We start from the raw sequence: 17,972 nt of genomic DNA, 5'->3' as shown, positions 1-17,972 counted from the left end.
TATTATAATTGTGTATCCATCTTCATCCCTCCGCACCAATTCCGCACCATAGCTCACTTCCCACCCCACCACCCTCGCCTCCCAACTCACTACACATCCCTATATTGCATCATAAAATAAAATACAGTAACAAAATTGTAAGCAGATTTGGAAGGGCCAGCAACCACAAACTTGCTCTTGATCCTTTGAGTAAAAAATGGGCTCATCATTTTGCTCAGAGCCAAATACCACCATGGAACATTAATGAAAATCTGATGAGTAATTCAAAAGCAAAATTGTGAGAAGGAATTGACAATATTTACCATAATAATAATAATAACTTGTTTGGCAACAAATTCAGGATAATTATCCTGAAAGAGGTGAAGAGCTTGAATGAGGTGAAGCCAGGAGAGTTGTTGAGGTCATTGACTTGAACAATGGTGGACACCCCTCCATGTCTGAAATCCAAATTTCTCACGCTCTTCTCCATGAACCGGACCCTCCACCTCAAGAATCTTCTTCTCTTCTCCTCATCTCCGTCGCGGAATTCGCCGTAGACGTTGTAGCAGACGGGGTGGCCCTCTTTGCTGCGGCCGTGCATGAACACGGCCTTTTCAAATTCGGATTTATGGATTGTTTTTAAGTTTATAAATTAAGTTAAACTTTCATTCCCAATTATTTCGTGCTATGAATATAATTTACAAAACGAAAATCATCGGACATTGGATGAGTATATGGAATTAAATTGGAACGATGCATTTGTGAGGATTTATTGGTGAGTGGGTAGAAAGTTGGATTAGTATTATAGACGAATATGTAGTCCCATCACCGTGGACCTCCCTTTTGCCATATCTATTGGATGTGTATATGTATATCACGATTTTATAATTTTCCTGTGTTACCCTTCTTTTAATAATAGTAGTAATAAATACAACATAAATGATCTAGTACGCGCGTGTCAGAAAATGATTAAAACCCAAAATGTAAGTAAAAGGTTTGACAAAATAAATAAATCTAGATAAGTATTAAATCAGCCTAACTTATAATTGATCATCATCAATCAGCTTAGGAAATGCTAGTATTAAAGTCAAATGACCCAAAAAGACAGTCACACGTGACAAAGACATAATCTGATAAAGTCAACAATTTGTTAATAGGTCCACTTGTACATAGTTTGTAACGCACGCATTCATACTCAGGCCATCCACAATAGCAATAGCCCAGCCATAGTCTAGCCACAAACTCCTCATGCCACATCAACAAACACTAAAAATCCTCATGCCACATCATCAAAACAAGCAAATAGCTCAGTCATAGCCTAATCACATCACTAATAACAATTATATAAAAATGAAATAATTAACAATCACACAATATACGGAATTTAATTTACGAGACATATACGAGAAACATTAATAATACTATTAAAATTTTAAAAGTACAATAATTTAAAAAAAGTACAATAATTTAAAAAAATTACAATAATTAAAAAAAGTACAATAATTCACTACTCGTCTCCGTCGACGTCTCCTCCGTCGATGTCGCCACCATCGCCTCCGCCTCCGCCTCCGTCGCCACCGCCGCCGCCGCCGCCTCTACTCCCGCCTGTCTCCCTCCGTGCCGCCTCCAAATCCTCCTGCATGCTCAGGAGCAATGTTTGAAGCAAACTCTTCTCCACGGGGTCTACCGCCGCCCACCATTCGGACATCGTCTTGACCATCCGATTGCGCGTTTGTTGACGCGCGAAGAATTTGAGATCCGTTGTGGATTGGCCAAGGGAGGATGCCGACTGGACCTCCTGTGAACCCCCGGCTGCCCCCCTCGCCTCCCGTTGAGCCCGCTTGTGCCCAACCGGGCGAGTTCGGCGAGCGAACGAACGAGGGGTCGGGACCTCCTGGGCCGTCTCAGGGAGGTTGTGGGAACCACCGCTGAAATCACCGGTATAGTTCAGTCGTTGCTTCTTCGGCCAGCCAGCGTGGCTGCTGCAGCCCTGATTCGGTCCCACCCCTTCCGGCAATCCTCCCCGTTGCGTCGCCTCCCCTCCGGGCAAAATCTCTGGTAGGCTGCTGCTATCTTGCCCCACAAGTTGACGATCCTCTGGTTGTTAGAAACGAGAGGATCGTCGCAAACACTCGCCCACGCCTTGGACAGCGCGACGTTCTCCGCATCCGTCCACCTTCTCCGTACCGAGCCATCGTCCTCACCCGGCTGCGACGACTCCCCGACCTTCTTCCCCTTGCCCTTCTTCTTTGGGGCGCCACGACCCTGCACTACTCCCCTCGTTTGAACGGGAGTATCCGGAACTCCGAGAATATCAAACCCCAACTCCTCTAAGGAAAAGGCATCAAATTGCGTGAACTGCGCATCCGTTGGGGTCGATATGTGCGAAGAAGCAGTCGAAAAATCAAAACTGGGGCGATAGACGTCCCCCTCCCCCGGCGTCCCCTGCGTCGCAGGTACCCCCCATGTCGGGGGCTGCATCGCCGTCCCCCCTCCCCCCGCGGCATCATCTGCATCCCGAGCGCCCACCCCGGCATCATCTGCATCCCGAGCGCCCACCCCGGCATCATCTGCATACCAGGTTGCATCCCCGGTACCCCCTGCCACGCCGGCATACTCTCCCTAGCTGCCATCCCGGGCATATTCCCCCCGGCTGTCATCCCGGGCATCATCTCCTGCCACGGGTATATGTTGTAGTACCCTGGCATCGGACCCCATCCACCTCCCACGTGTACCGGGGGAGTTTGAGACCCGCTCGTCACTGGAGTACCTTCGTTGGTGTTCTCCATTTCTCGGTGTTGATCTTGTACAGAAATTAAGATAGAGAGAGTACTCGTTAAAACAAGTGGTGCGAATGAAAATGACGTGCAAACTGCGTATATATAGTGTTTCGAAAATAAAAAAAAATAAAAAATAAAAAATTCCGCTCGGCGGTGCGCTAGGCGATCCGGGCGTTGCAATAGCGCCGAGCGGATCGCCCAGCGCACCGCCTAGCGCCGCGAAACCGCCGAGCGCTCGACGGTTTTTAATTCCGAAATCCGCTGGGCGGTTGCAATGGACCGCCCAGCGAACCGCCTAGTGCCGTCGCTCGGCTAAGTGGTGCGCTAGGCGCCATTGCGGATGGCCTCACAAAGGCTTCATATTTTGGTATACGCGTTTTTTAGAAGTAGAGATAAAATTCACCACTTTTCAGTTTCTTTTTCAATTCACAATAAGTAAATAGTAACCAATGTGTATATATTTAATTAATTATATGTAATCGATGTGGGACTAGTCATTACTTCTCCTTATTCATGCATGCAAATTCAATTCCATAGAAGAAAACAAACGTTATTTATTAGCTACAATTATTGTAGACATAAAAAAGCATTAATATTACAACAGACATCATGGTATGCATTCAAACCATTACCATGATTCATGAAAAGAGTGCAATGGTGGTTTAGTATTTGATCCTCTTGTCCATACACAAACTGTCAGATAGTTGGGCAAAGCATACTATAGTCACCACATGGGCTAATTAAGAGTGACAGGCAGATCTAAGTCAAATACCATATATATATTGAGTTATTATAAAATTTAGTGGGGTGTTTTCACTTTTCACATTAGTAGTGATGTACCCAAAATTGATACTATAATATAATATAATATAATATGGATTGTTTATTGGCAAGTAGCCCACCTAGCTATATATATGTATATAGGTGTATCTATATAGTTGGAGTAAACAACAAAGATAGTGAGTTTTACTTTTTTGAAAGAGAGAGAGCAATGGAGAAATATGAGGTAGTGAAGCATCTTGGAGCTGGAAATTTCGGAGTTGCAAGGCTTCTCAGGCATAAAGAAACCAAGGAGCTCGTGGCCATGAAATATATTGAGCGTGGACATAAGGTATAGTATTAATTAATCTATAGTTCTTTCTATACATACCTTTTCCTAATTATTTTCACATCATTCTTTTGCAGATTGATGCAAATGTTGCCAGAGAAATTATCAATCACAGATCACTTCGCCATCCCAATATTATTCGTTTCAAAGAGGTGTTGGATGGATGTATCTCATTTTCAAATTTTGTTATCTTTTACGTTTTGATTGGCAATTAATTATTAAGTAAAAAATAATAATGGGGATTAGGTGGTGGTGACGCCGACACATTTGGCAATCGTGATGGAATATGCAGCTGGTGGAGAGCTATTTGATCGGATTTGCAGTGCTGGTCGATTTAGTGAAGATGAGGTCAGATGTCACATATATATACTACTACTATTACTATATGATAATGAAATTAAATAAATTCGGTTTTTTTTTATGTCTTGTTTCCTGACTATATTTGTTTATATTAGGCGAGGTACTTCTTCCAGCAGTTGATTTCTGGAGTCTCCTTTTGCCACTCCATGGTATGTAACATGCATCCTAATTATTAGTATAATATAGTAGTATTAACAAATTAATTAGACCCCTCTAGGAATATTTACCAAAGTAATTAAATATCTCCCTTTAATTTACACTAAAAAATTATAGTGTATGCAATTTTATTTGTATATTTGAAAAATGTTATGCTGCATAATTATTCGTGCTCTCATGATGATATTGGATATGAGAAACTAAGTGAAAATTCAACACAAAAAGAATATACTTAGATCCCGTTTTAAAATAATTGAATAACAAAAAAAGCATATCTAAGTGCCGTCCAAATATAATCTTCCCTTGCTTTAATTGTTTCGCACTTCAAATTGCCATGAAATGTAGTGCAGATATACATTCAAACACATGGTTTAGAATTTAATTAACGTGTCATTTCGATTTAATATATTTATCCATGTGCAAAATGCAGCAAATATGTCACAGAGATCTAAAATTGGAAAATACGCTGTTAGACGGAAGCCCAGCACCCCGCCTCAAAATATGTGACTTTGGCTACTCCAAGGTTCAACCCTTAAATTATCATACCTATCAATTATTTGGATATAATAATTAATCAGACAATTAAATTATTAATTCAAATTTTGATGTGTATTATTATCAGTCATCAGTGTTACACTCAAGGCCCAAATCTACTGTAGGAACGCCGGCATATATAGCACCTGAAGTCCTCTCTCGCCGAGAATACGACGGCAAGGTACCAAAGTTATTACCCTTCAATATCATTGTATATATTGTTCATTACTTTGTTTGATAATCCTGTTACTTACTTGAATTAAATATTACTAGTACCTTTTATCTTTTAAAATGTAAACCTGTGGGACAGGTTCACATGGCATGATATGGTGATGATGGTCATTTGGAATCTTCTATCTCATTTCTAGTATCTCACTTATGTGTATTAATAATTATTTTCTGTTTTTAATCCTTTTTCTTAATTTCAATTCCAATACTGTACATTTCAGTTTACTTTCATAATTACCTATGTACAATTGATTATATCCAATTAGGGAAATGTATAAAAATGGACTCTTTTTATTTCCCAGGAAAGTGGAGTTTGATCTACTCTTTGCCATATAAATAATGAGTAACATGGTTTAACACATGGGCTGTCACAAATAGTATGGAAACCCCAAATATAATACTAGTGTCTAGTAGTATGCACTTTCTTCAACTCGAATTAATTATCATCTCAATCATACATTTTCTTTTTCATCAAGTAGTATACACTAACATATCTCCTCGTTGGTGATTATTCTTTTCACATAAGCAAATACAGTAGATGTTTAACTTTTGTTTATACTTTGGTAAATAGATGGCAGATGGGTGGTCTTGTGGAGTTACTCTATACGTGATGCTTGTGGGAGCTTACCCGTTCGAAGATCCAGACGACCCCAAGAATTTCAGAAAAACTATTACAGTGAGTGTCTGTGTGTGCGCGCGGGCTCAAGAATTATAAAGAATATACTACTAATATTTTGATGATCCATTAATTCTGCAGAGAATAATGGCTACACAATACACAATTCCAGACTATGTCCATATCTCCCAAGACTGCAGGCACCTGCTCTCCCGTATTTTCGTTGCAAATTCCACTCGGGTATGTGTATATCTTATCTATACGTATATCATCGAATTAAAACTGTATTAACTAACTGCGTGTTGCAGAGAATCAACATAAAGGAGATCAAGAACCATCCATGGTTCTTGAAGAACTTACCACGTGAACTTACTGAAGCAAATCAAGCAGTGTATTACCGGAGAGACAATCCCAGCTTGTCTTCACTTCAGAGCGTCGAGGAGATCATGAAGATTGTCAGTCAAGCCCGGAAACCTCCTGCGTCATCCAGGCTCCTCGGCTTCAGATGGGGAGGAGAGGAGGATGCAGAGAAAGAAGACGAGGTTGAAGAGGAGGATGAGGACGTTGAGGAGGAAGAGGACGAAGATTATTATGAAGCCCAAGTTAAGCAAGTTCATGCTAGTGGGGAGTTTTATCTCAAATGATGGATTCTTATGCCAAAGCAACATACTATGTATTAGTTCATCTTTAATTCGAATTCTAGCATGAAGTTCCTAACTCATCCAACATCAAATTACTCCATCAATAAACAGAATGAATATTACTACTATTATATCTTCAAATATAGCTAGAGAAGTTCATTCGCTAACGGATCTATCAGGTGAGAAATAAAACAGTCAAAGATAACGTCCAACGAGAATATAACATAAACGTATAATAAGCATATACACATTTAAAACGAAGTTCTCATCATTCATCGATATGCATGAACCGCACTAATATTTTCATTAATACAACTTGACAAATTTATAAGCGGGCATGAATATCAAATGTCAGGGGTGTATACAACGCTGTGTTCGTTCAACATAAAATTGAAGCAAAACAAACGGAGAGTGGAAGAGAAACTCTGCAGCAAACCTGACTGGAAAACTAACCTGTAGGCCAAGTGACTGTCAAATTATTAGGGTCTCAACTTCACAGCCTTCTGATTTCCTGATTCCTCCCCGTACAAGTCGTGAAGTTTGCAGCGGTAGCCTCTGATAGATCCGAAGGTCTGATGTGTGAATATACTTCTTTCTCTGCATCCAACTTATAAAGATAACTTCGGATATTTTTCATTCTTGAGTTTCCTAAAAAGCAGTAGTATCTTTCTTATCTAGGGCCCATATATATATTTCTCAGAGTGTAGGCATATATAGAGGCGAGAAAGAGGATGAAAGGAAATGAGGGAAATTGTTGTCACCAAGACAAGGGCAATATACCCCACTGGTGAAGAAAACCTTCCCCAGTGGTCACCTCAAGCACAAGCAGAACAAGAACTGCCAGCATGGCTGCTCTTCCGTTCCATGTTTCAGCACTTTTAGTCCATCCCCATTCCCAAACTACAACTGGTGCTGGAAGCTCCCTGCGTTGTGAATCATATGTTGCCAATAGCTCCTCTACACTGCCGAGTGGGACCAAAGACTGCAGAGGAAACCATAGACGCCTTTTAAATCCGGACAGTCGTGAAAAGAGAATGAATAATATAAATTACCTGTCGAGCTTCAAGATTTGAGACAGCCATCGCTCCAACATATGGAAGACTTTCTATAACCGCATCAGCCAAATCTGAAATAAAAGTAGGCTCACAACCAAGTGCAGGAACTCGTCCCCACTTTTCTATGCCAGATTTTAGAGCCAATTCTTTGTATTCAACATCCATTTCCTCCAAGGTTTCAATATGTTCGCTGACAAAACTGTGGTAAAATAATGATGGGAAAACATGTGAGTAACTACCAGTTGAAACAGCCATATCAGTTAGAGACGAAAAGTGATCCCTAGTATATACCCCTTCCGCTCTCAGGAAGCTATAGAAATTATGAGCAAAATGGTGGCATGTACTGATCACACAGTCTCACCTAATTGGGACAGCTAGAAGACTTTTCACTCCTTTTTGTCCAAGTTCAACGATTGTATCATCTGTGTAGGGTTTCAACCATTCTACAGGTCCGACTCTACTCTGTAACAGATTAGACAAAAATATCAAAATGGTGAAGAAATAACTACAGGCCGAGGGAAAAGAAAATTTTCAAAGAAGTAAGAATGTGGACTTTAAAGCTATAATTGTGAAACCATTAGCATGAAGTTGAATTGGTTGCACTAGAACAACACGCTAGCGGAAAACATGCAGAAGCATGTGCTACATGAATGAGAGCATAAAAGACAGAGTAAATGTACTTTTGTGGCGAATTTTTACACCATAGGTCTGAAACACAAGCTTATTACTTTTACAAAATGCAAAGCTAAAAAAGTATCATACCTGATAGGCAAGGGTATATGCATTATTTACCCTTCTTTTTTCTAGTTCTTCCATTATCAAGTCAACGCACTCCTCCATCTCAGCTTTGTATGGATCACCAGCTTCCTCTACATATGCAAGTGGTACCCCGTGTGCGCTAAAGAAAATCATCACCTGTTATAAACAACTAACATCAAATTAAATGGAATGTGCATCCAAAAAATTATTTCATTTTAATTTTGAGTAATATTGAGTTTCTGATTCAATCATGTAAGTAGCTTAGCTTATACAAAGCAGCATGAGCATTTATTGGAATGGAAGGAATGAAGCATATAAAACCACTACCATCATCATTACCTCCTCAGAGCAATCAAATTTTTCCAACTCTTTTTGAATCAAATCTGCCATAGCTTTTATATATCCTTCCCGCTGGTACCAGGAAGGAATTACAGTATGCTGCATGTTGACTAGATATTCATCCTCCCTAAAGTATAACAATTTTTCATGAAATGGGATTTACTTAGCCATGAAAGATTTATACTTGAAATTTTACATCCAGATATAAGCACCTGAATATACTTTCCAGAAGCCGAAGACTTGAACCACTAGTAGAGATTGAGAATTGGGGGTAGAGTGGAAGCACAACAAGCTTTGATATTTCATCTCGCTTAATCTAGACGAATGAGAGTCACAAGAAATTTAGAGTCACAGGATAACGATACATACCGAAAGCTGTAATGCTAGAAGCACCAAATAACTGGTGCCCGATAAGCGCTATTGACATCCATATAAATATTTTACATCATACGTATAATAAGAGCTTATTGAAAGTAAAGACCCAGACACAGCTTCACAGCAGAGAATCATACAAGAATTAAAGTGTGAGGCTAGACCTAGGATAATTAGCAAAAAAATCACATTCCAGCTATCAGTTGCTATAAGCCAAAGGTCTATACACAACAGCTGTAGAGTCGTCGACATAGTTGTTTAATTTCAAGAAAACTCAAAAGCATACCTGTTCAATAGCTTCTTCAGTGAACGGATGCCAGTAGCGCATGCCAACATAAACTTTTGCAGGAACATTCTTGTCACATAGTGCCTTTCTCAACTCCTCAGCCTAGAGATAGCAATTTGGTACAGTTCAATCGACTTATAAGTTATAAGATATAAACCTTATCAGAACCATCTCGAGAATTTAACAGTATATTACTCCACAATGGTCACAGCAGTCAAATTTAGAATGATAAACAAGTTGATTAACTAACATTAAGAGTACCCATCTGGCAAAGATTCTATAGATGAGTGGACCTTTCCAAATATGGCATACTCCCATTCTTTCCAGAATGCAAACCCCACATGAAACGAACAAAGAGCAAAATGCATTATAGAAAGCACTGGAATATACCATGTTGCCAAGATATATTTATTTATGCAACTTCACATTCTATGCTCCTAACTAACTAATGAAAATAAAAGTACCTGCTTTATGTTGCTGTTATCATGAATTTACGAGAAATCAAATTACAACCTTCAACATATCCTATCTTAAGGTAGTGTTTCAATTCATATCAATAAGATCCTACCTGAGCATCAGTGATACGACGCAGTGGAGAACCACCACCGATTGAAGCATATCCTTCTTTGCTCTTCGACGATCTAGCAACAGATATAAACTGTGCCAAGGGCTTCTGAAGAAAGCGAAATAATCTTGGCAGTCGAATAATATCCTACTTCCCAATACGCAAAACAACAGAGAAAAGAATTGTAAGTCACTTCCACAAATTGCCAGCAAAATGAATAGAATGGTGTAGCCAAGAGATACTAACTGGATCTGCAAAAAGATTAAACAGGAACGGCTGTACATCATCTAGAGTTTCAGGACCTCCAAGGTTAAGCAATAAAACTCCAATCTTTTCATTACCAACTAGGGCAGGGATGGACGTTTCTTGAGAGCCAGAGGTAACCACAGCTCCTGGTCGTGTTGAATGCTTGATTTGCTGCTCTGCAAATACAGAAGATGTCTTGGACCATCCCGAGGGGCATCTTGCAACTATGGATGCCTTTAAAAGATTAGGAATGGAACACGTTTCCAACTGCATCCTTAAGCAAGGACACATTCCCTGAGAGTAGACATTGGCACGTGGCAGTAGTCTGTGAGGAAAAGATAGCATATAACATCAGAATTTTTTAGAAGTGTTATGCATAAACCATAAAACTGGAGGATAAAAAGGCAACGCACAATATGCTGACTTCTGTTTTACCCTACATCATTAATCCCTGGGGTTAATTCAAGCCTTTACCACTTTAAGTTGGGAATTCTGAAGATACACACAAGTTTCTAATCGATTTTACTAGTAGTATACTTGGTCAAAAGGTTTTTTTTTTTCCTCTAGTCTTCTCCTAATCCACACTGCAACCATAAATAGAAAATACTGAAATGTATGGAGATCATTCCAAAAATCTAGTTTGGCTAATCGAAATAACTTCTCATTCACTAGCAATCTCTTCCAAAGCTTCCCCTTCATCACGAATTCAGATATTTTAGCTAGATTAGCTCATGCCCCATCTCATGCACCTACCAACAAATATAAGCCCTAATTTTGCCCCTCCCTTGAAAAGTGAGCTGCAAAAAAACTGAACTCAACTTCTTCACGGATAACCAACCAATTTTACATGGTAGAACCCCCAAAAGTAAGACACAAACAGATAAATCATGGATTAGATTCACACACAGCAACACTGAGAAACACCACTTAAAAGCATAATCCGAAGCGAAACAGTAGTTAAAGAAAAGGAAATAGTTACAGAGACGGAGAAGGAGCTTGAATTCGTATATTCATGGAGGATTGGTTCATCTTGAGATTGTGAAGGAGTCGAATACAGATTGTGGAAACACTGGTTGCTGAAGAGTGGCTATTTTGTTTGTGTATTGGCACTTGTCCACGTGTGTCACGGATTACTCTTTCCTCCTCGCTCACATATTTAAGCAATGGATATTTCACATTTTCACTTGCACCCCAAATTTTAACATAAAATGTGATAAGAAATTTAGACTAAATACAAGCAAAAACTACTACTATGAAATTTAATTAAATTCTTTACTTATAAATAGACTGTATTTTGAATTTTAATTGCCATATTAGATAGTACAGTTTTGCTACATAATGGCGTACCATAATTTAATCAAAGTTTACGATTTTTTGCAATTTAGTTGCAAGGTATCATATGAAACAAAAACATGATTTAGGGTTTAATCTTTTAATTTACATCCGTTGTAGCTCGCCTAATTGCATTATAGTGCTTGATATTTTATTGAATAAACATTCTCAATTTTCTAAATTGGGATTTTGTTGATTCCAACATAAGAGTGGTTACAAAGAAGATTAGCATGATGCCATGATGTTTATACGAGAATTACATGCACTCATCAATAAAACGACCCCAGCATAAGTGTGGTTTTTCCTTGAACTTAATATGATCAAATCTTAGGAATGGGGATTTCTCTTTGATACTCTCTCTCTTGCATCTCCGCAGATTTCAAGGTGCCCAACGGCAACAAACAGCAAATACCGAAGTTAGATAGTTTAATAAGCAAAAAAGCAACAACCAAAAAACAGTAATTTTAACAAGCACAAAATATTTCAATTCGACTGCCAATAAGCCAGTTTAACCATATATAACTCCACAACTACTACACCTACAAATTATCTACAGAAGAAACCAAATTGGAAGGAAATATAGAACAAAATATAGCTATTTGGTCTGTATCAGTATAACATCACATTTTCTATATAAAAAAAATTCAAGCTCAAGCTCACCATCATGCTATAAACCTCAAGTTTGTGAAACAACTACTAGTAGTCAACCTCAAGCTCACCATCTTGCTATAAACCTCAAGTTTGTGAAAGAACTACTAGTAGTCAACCTCAAGGTAATAAGTATCTATCCCAACAAACAGACTTCTGAGAACAACAGTAAGTTCCCGCAACATCCTATGTTCCGGCTGAACACCTCCGGAGTGATTGTCAGCTTAAGGCACAATGGTGGCAATCAACTCAAATCTCCACACGAGCACTACATCCAATCGATTGAAGAAAAAGGGTAAACATTTTCCAGAGTAATAATACCTTTAGCTCAGTCGCTAAATTCTGTACTTCCACTGTGCGAGCTACTGGCATTTCTACTGTGCAATGAAAGGTTTCTTATGTGGCCATTAAGAGCTGATCCGTCTGTCTTGTTCTCCTGGAAGAACTTTTCTCGCTCGACGTGTTTAGCAGGAGGGGGAGGGATTGCCACTGCAGGTCTACCAAGATTTGTTTCCGGATTAACTGCCAGAGGCAATGGCCTGATGGTTTCTGGCTTAGGCTCTATATCAGGCCGCTGTGTAGCTTCCAGCTGACGCTCCACAGTTAGGGGCCTTATGAGTGGGCGATGTAACATTTCCCCAGGAACAGGGAGCCCCATCAATCCTAGTGGTCGGTCAATCTGGTGGTCTTCATCTTCAGGTCGCACACACGCTTTTCCTTTCCTTATCCTGTTCAACATAGGAAGCTATATTGATGGAAAAACTGAGAAAAAAATAACACGTGAAAAATAAACAGAATGTCGAACCAATGTCTAAACAAGCTTTGAATTAGAATAACACAAACTAGACACATAATATGCATACCGCCGAAAAAGTTGTTCAGGCTCTTCCTCTTCCTCCTCTTCCTCATGGCCAGTGTGAGTTGTACTTGGCATCATTCTGCCAGCTAGAAGAGAATCATGTCTCCGCAGCACTCTTTCAAGCTCCTCATTAAGCTCGACTGCTCGTGTAACAACTTTTTCATCCCTATGAGGTATAAGCAAATTGAGATTATATCATTTTTTAATAATGATACCGCTCACTTTTAACATTGAGAATATAACAATCGACATCAACTGAAAATGTGTCACCTCATATAACAATCTTACATTGATATTCTCAAAATTTGGAAAAGCAAAGCTAACAGAAGTGATGATGAAGGTATGGGAGTTGAAGTAACAAGCTAGGTTACGAAGTTACGAATCTACAATTGTTGCCAACAGAGAGGGTATTGCATGGTAGCAATGAGAATCTTTCAGAAAATATCATCACTTACCGCGAAGTAATTGCCAGGTGCATCACTCGCTGTTTTTGGAATGAGCACTGTTCCACAAGATCTAGGGTAAACTCATCCTTTGCTCCCTGGGAAAACAATAGCTAATGATTATGAGTGGATTATTAAAGGCAATCTCAAGATGCATTCCATTTTTTTACTGTTCTAGCAACTGCAATAATATACTACTTTCGGAATGCAAGAAGAAGAATACCTCAGGGTTCTGTGTATGAATAGTATCAAGGACATCCCTCAGTACCTCCAATGCGGTTCCAGCTTTATGAAGAATACTTAAGCAAAGTTGTGGGCGATTCAGTAAAATGAAGAAAACTACAGCATGGAAAAAATTATCGAGAACAAGTTTCTTCCTTCAATTTGTTAAGCTGGCACGCAATACATATTTGCAAAAGTTATACCTTGATTCTGGAACACCGTGAGCTTGTGCTTCTGGAGCATTTGTTGCAGATTGAGGAGCAGCAGGCTGCTTGTTAGGTGGAGTAGACAGCTTATCCACATGTTGGGTAGCTTGGGGGTTCGGGTTATCATGTGGCCTCTGAGGAAATTTCACTCCTGCACTCTGGGAAATAATTTCCAATTTTGACACTGGTTATAAAAAATTAGTTTAGCCAAAATAAATAGTGTCTTGACATGGAACTCTGGCAGTGTCCAAGGTTTTCTCTGTGAATGGATGAATGGTAATTATAAAACTCAATAAGCCCCAAGTACATATATCGAGGGATTCACATAAAGTAGATCCCACAGATTATGTAATTACATAACAACTGGACGTTGTCTGGGAAAAAGCAGCATCTAAAACCAATTTCGATGTCAACTTAACTGGATTGTGTAACTATTTCATAGCATTAGTCAACTTTTATCCAAGTGAAGAAGTATTTGGCTGAGCCTCTTAGTAAGTGGGACAAAACTCAACTAGTAATCAACCAAATTAACTTTATCCATTATTGTTGAAACTCGCAACGTGGTAATAAGACAAAATCAGCAATGGATACCTACCACCAATTCATAATATGATGAATAATATTGAGGAAATCTCCCGGAAGCACCACCAACAGATGTCTGAGCTGCATCTAATAGGAGAAAGGCCTTTTCCCGTACTGGAAGGTCCGACTACAAAAAGGATGCCGAGAATAATGTAACACCTATAATCAGCGGAGAACTGAGAAACTGGTATAGCAAAATACCCACCTTTTTCTTAACTATCTTCACAAGTATGGGGAGAACTCCTGTATCTATAACTTGCTTATGTATAGGTTCTCCGATATTGTTTATCAACATCTCCAACAGCTGTTAAGTTGAGGGCAAGAGGAAGTAAATCATGTTTGATGCCAATAAAAAAAATCCTACATAGCCAATAAAGTAGAAGGACTTAAAAAATAGCACTCACCATTACGGCGAAGAGCTGTGTATTAGGGTGTTTGCTCCCCAGACGTTTCTTGATAGCTTTGACAACATCTTTAGCTAGTCTGCATTATTAAGAACGCCAAGCACAACTAAATAAATACATACGACATTATCAAGAGAGCAATGAATATATCGAGAGTTAAACTAATCTGATTCTGGAACTAAATAAAACGAACTAGAAAAAAGAGTAAAAGATTGAAAGTTATTAGAAACTTATCAATAAAATCTTATGCCAAAAAACCTTTAGTTCAGCAAGGAAAATGTACAGAACATCATCTAGAAGAACCCCGTACATCATCATAACTCATAAGCTATAGCGTAGTAAGAGTTACCTTTGATCCTGCGCGACCTGTTCACAAATCTCTATGTTTTTTGTCCAGTCCGTTTCGCTGAGTTTTTCACTTGTTGCAGCATTTACAAGTTCAGATGCCATTATGATCCCTTCAGCAAGGATTATCAGAAAACATCAACAAGCAGAAAAGATATCTTACTATATATCACAAAGCTTAAGAAACTAATCAACAGCCTGCCTTCTCTAAACTCATCACTAAAGCTTTAACACTCTATACTACAGTTCTAATCTTTTCCACAATCAATAACCTTTCATGCTAACAAGTTATGACTCATCAGTTATGGCAGGAAGGCTGAATTTTATGTGCGCATGCACTAAAACACATAACTACAAGAACTATATTTCTTGTTTGCCAATCAAAGAAGACATAATAGGTAAGAAAGTTGAGATCATCCAAGACTGAGGCTCAAAATCATAAAATAAAACAGTTCATCAATAGGACCACCCAGGGCAGATAGCATCCCCAAATCAGCCATACAAAACATCAGCAAGTACTATTGAGCATCAAGAAGCATTTCGAGAACTGTTTCAGATTTCTGAAATTTAGTTAGCTAACTAAACCATCACTATGCTAAAACATATCAACTCCTGTAAACCTTGATCAATTGTGCCAACTACCTTCACATGGCTAAAATGGATTCAAATCCTAGCAATTAGAAGAAAGTAACACAATCCTGAAACAAGGAGGGGGGGAGAGAGAAAGAGAGAGAGGGATGAAATCAATCAGAAGATATAGCTTTTAAAATATTTTAGTGAATAACAAACAACCAATTGCAAACGTAAAGATCCAGATAATCATCCATCATTTTCATCTCCTCATAATAACTTTAACCCAATTCAAAAATTGAAAAGAAAACAAAAAATGGGTTTATCTATCTCCATCTCCATCATTCATCCTATTCCTTAACAGCCACTCAATCACCACAATTATAACCATACAAATTAAAGTCAAACCCTTCAATCCCACACCCAGTTAGCACCAGATCTCAAAAATAAGTAACTCATCACAAACTAAAATCAAAATGTTGAGCTCGGGAACAATAACAAATCAAAATCCAAAAAACAAACTGAATGATCTGGATCAATTAAGTCCTAATCATCAAGAGAGAGAAATCGCCCACCTGAGAAGCAAGCAGAAGGGTAAAACTAGCAGCCTCAGCTCCCCCAATTAGTACGTACATATAGCTGTAATCATAGATGACACGTATGTACAACTGTATACATAGGTGTATCAATCATCAAGAAAGAGGATAGTAAATTGAGATTCTCTGTGAACTGTAATTTTTTTTCTTTTTTTTCCGCTTTAAGAGGCTTTATATTCTTTCCATGATTTCAACTTTTTCCATACTGTTAATTTAGCGACCCTAATAACAATGATAAAACCAAGAGCTGTCCAGAATCTGTGTCTGGAGTTAGATTTTTAAATCTTTCTTGTGTTAGTGTGTGAGTGCGTGCTGAATTTCTGAGCAGAGATGTGAAAAGGATAGCGTCGATAAATAGCGGCGATATTTGGCTTGTGAAAAATGGCTAGCACCACACCGATCATAATTTGTTGGACAAATATACCCCTGCCTAAATCCTTTCTCTTTTTCTTTTCTTCTTCCAGTTTTGCATGAGCAAACTAGATGTAGCAGGGATTATTGGTGGAAAGTTGTTTATTAGTTAGATTTAAGTCTATTTACACCTACAATGTTTACAATGAAAACTAAATAACGATCTTGTACACTAAAAAGACGAATCCATTGCTCTGGGATCTCTATACCTTATTCGATAGAGTAGTGAATGGGTAAATCACAGTTTGATCCAAGTTTGTTTCTCAAGGAAATGATCTCATATTTGGTGCACCCAAGGATTCAGGAGTTATCACAATGGATGAAACATCTCACACTATCATTATCAGGATTCGAACCAAAAACTTTATACTCAATATGTTTTACACAATTTGTTTCCTATATTGAAATAAATGCACTCATCTAACAATCGTTCAACATGCGTCAAACAATTCCATTCAGACAATATTTCCTAATGCATATTGTTCTCCAACAAACATCATTGTTCAAAAATAAGATCTAAGTCATTGACTAGATTAAGTCTAGTTTGTAGTAGAAGAAGCACTTGTCTCTCCATGTTATCCCTCTTTTTTTAGTCTGTTTTTTTGGTATGGTTGATCAACAATGTTGTAGTAACAATAGATGGTTCATATTTTTTGTCTCACTTTTGATAAGACTCCATTATTTCTCAAGAAATATTAGGTACTCCATTGATCCCATGAGTCGAGTAATTAGCTTAAGGTCAAATTTAACACACTCAAATATTTATGTATAATTTGTTTTTATATATAGTTTGTAAATTATTGTATATAGAAAAAATTGTATCGAGTGAACAGTGTATGACACATGTCCCAATGCAGATTAAAAGCATATTTAGTGTCTACTTATCTTAATTACTCTATCATATTAGCTCTAAATTCTGCGTTAGTGCGTATGACAGTGCGCGTGTCATACGCACTTACGCATGTACAATCCAAGCTTTTACTATTTGCCGAAGTTAATTGAATATTAATATGAATAATTGGTGTGGGCCATCAGTGACAATAGTTAATAAAGCGATATAATTGAGCATTATAAAGACTAAATGTTCATTCTAGTCCTTAACATATTGTGCTTTTACGATTTTGGTCCAAAACATTATCTTTTGAATTATTCGGTCCATCACAAATAAAAGCGGGTCACATTTGGTCCGAATTTGACGGAATTGTTAAAATTTAACAGTCAGCGGATTTTAATTACATTTTGACTGGATTAAGAGCTAAAATTAGATTATTTTTTTTTCAAAAAAAATGAGAAAAATGCAGCGGGAAATTGATCTCAAATCGTCGCGGAT

The 17,972-nt window shown here is 38.4% G+C and overlaps 3 protein-coding genes and 1 long non-coding RNA gene across 5 annotated transcripts; 1 reads left to right on the top strand and 3 right to left on the bottom strand.

The window, feature by feature from the left end:
• Positions 1–3,692: 3,692 nt before the first annotated feature.
• On the top strand, positions 3,693–6,530 carry LOC121771612 (serine/threonine-protein kinase SAPK7-like). Its single transcript, XM_042168449.1, has 9 exons — positions 3,693–3,870; positions 3,945–4,019; positions 4,114–4,215; positions 4,323–4,376; positions 4,814–4,906; positions 5,006–5,098; positions 5,717–5,821; positions 5,903–6,001; positions 6,070–6,530. Exons 1-9 carry the CDS (start codon positions 3,751–3,753, stop codon positions 6,403–6,405), a joined length of 1,077 nt encoding a protein of 358 aa, XP_042024383.1. The 5' UTR covers positions 3,693–3,750; the 3' UTR covers positions 6,406–6,530.
• LOC121771613 lies at positions 5,848–6,259 on the bottom strand. The gene is made up of 2 exons (XR_006044094.1): positions 6,122–6,259; positions 5,848–6,018 (listed from the first exon to the last, which is right to left on the bottom strand). It is a non-coding gene; the product is annotated as an uncharacterized LOC121771613 (long non-coding RNA).
• Positions 6,531–6,652: 122 nt separating the features above from the next.
• LOC121771611 (ferrochelatase-2, chloroplastic-like) lies at positions 6,653–11,161 on the bottom strand. Its single transcript, XM_042168448.1, has 10 exons — positions 11,004–11,161; positions 10,025–10,349; positions 9,782–9,925; positions 9,214–9,315; positions 8,768–8,871; positions 8,556–8,682; positions 8,220–8,372; positions 7,819–7,919; positions 7,455–7,656; positions 6,653–7,384 (listed from the first exon to the last, which is right to left on the bottom strand). Exons 1-10 carry the CDS (start codon positions 11,051–11,053, stop codon positions 7,160–7,162), a joined length of 1,533 nt encoding a protein of 510 aa, XP_042024382.1. The 5' UTR covers positions 11,054–11,161; the 3' UTR covers positions 6,653–7,159.
• Positions 11,162–11,818: 657 nt separating this feature from the next.
• Positions 11,819–16,567, bottom strand: LOC121772162 (TOM1-like protein 5). Of its 2 annotated transcripts, none has more exons than XM_042169159.1 (10): positions 16,211–16,567; positions 15,070–15,178; positions 14,721–14,799; positions 14,522–14,620; positions 14,330–14,443; positions 13,732–13,892; positions 13,530–13,605; positions 13,319–13,404; positions 12,868–13,029; positions 11,819–12,732 (listed from the first exon to the last, which is right to left on the bottom strand). In XM_042169159.1, the coding sequence occupies exons 2-10, from the start codon at positions 15,168–15,170 to the stop codon at positions 12,333–12,335; spliced, it is 1,278 nt and encodes a 425-aa protein (XP_042025093.1). In that variant the 5' UTR covers positions 15,171–15,178; positions 16,211–16,567; the 3' UTR covers positions 11,819–12,332. The 2 variants fall into 2 exon arrangements, with proteins under 2 accessions (XP_042025093.1, XP_042025094.1); XM_042169160.1 differs by lacking the exon at positions 16,211–16,567 and adding an exon at positions 15,708–16,153.
• Positions 16,568–17,972: the final 1,405 nt, after the last annotated feature.

This window comes from Salvia splendens, chromosome 16 (genome assembly GCF_004379255.2).
Source record: "Salvia splendens isolate huo1 chromosome 16, SspV2, whole genome shotgun sequence".
Classification (NCBI taxonomy): Eukaryota; Viridiplantae; Streptophyta; class Magnoliopsida; order Lamiales; family Lamiaceae; genus Salvia; species Salvia splendens.
This window is presented reverse-complemented; position numbering and strand designations above follow the sequence as displayed.

What these genes read in the sequence shown, in the direction of transcription:
- LOC121772162 (XM_042169159.1), bottom strand. Translation starts at nt 15,170, where the DNA reads ATGGCATCTGAACTTGTAAATGCTGCAACAAGTGAAAAACTCAGCGAA. An exon ending in CAGGTCGCGCAGGATCAAAG is followed by an intron (nt 14,800 to 15,069) that starts GTAACTCTTACT and finishes TTAATAATGCAG; the next exon opens with ACTAGCTAAAGATGTTGTCA. An exon ending in CACAGCTCTTCGCCGTAATG is followed by an intron (nt 14,621 to 14,720) that starts GTGAGTGCTATT and finishes TCAACTTAACAG; the next exon opens with CTGTTGGAGATGTTGATAAA.
- LOC121771612 (XM_042168449.1), top strand. Translation starts at nt 3,751, where the DNA reads ATGGAGAAATATGAGGTAGTGAAGCATCTTGGAGCTGGAAATTTCGGA. An exon ending in GTCGATTTAGTGAAGATGAG is followed by an intron (nt 4,216 to 4,322) that starts GTCAGATGTCAC and finishes TGTTTATATTAG; the next exon opens with GCGAGGTACTTCTTCCAGCA. An exon ending in TCGTTGCAAATTCCACTCGG is followed by an intron (nt 6,002 to 6,069) that starts GTATGTGTATAT and finishes TGCGTGTTGCAG; the next exon opens with AGAATCAACATAAAGGAGAT.
- LOC121771611 (XM_042168448.1), bottom strand. Translation starts at nt 11,053, where the DNA reads ATGAACCAATCCTCCATGAATATACGAATTCAAGCTCCTTCTCCGTCT. An exon ending in CAAGCTCCTTCTCCGTCTCT is followed by an intron (nt 10,350 to 11,003) that starts GTAACTATTTCC and finishes TTTTCCTCACAG; the next exon opens with ACTACTGCCACGTGCCAATG. An exon ending in AATTTGATTGCTCTGAGGAG is followed by an intron (nt 8,373 to 8,555) that starts GTAATGATGATG and finishes TGTTTATAACAG; the next exon opens with GTGATGATTTTCTTTAGCGC.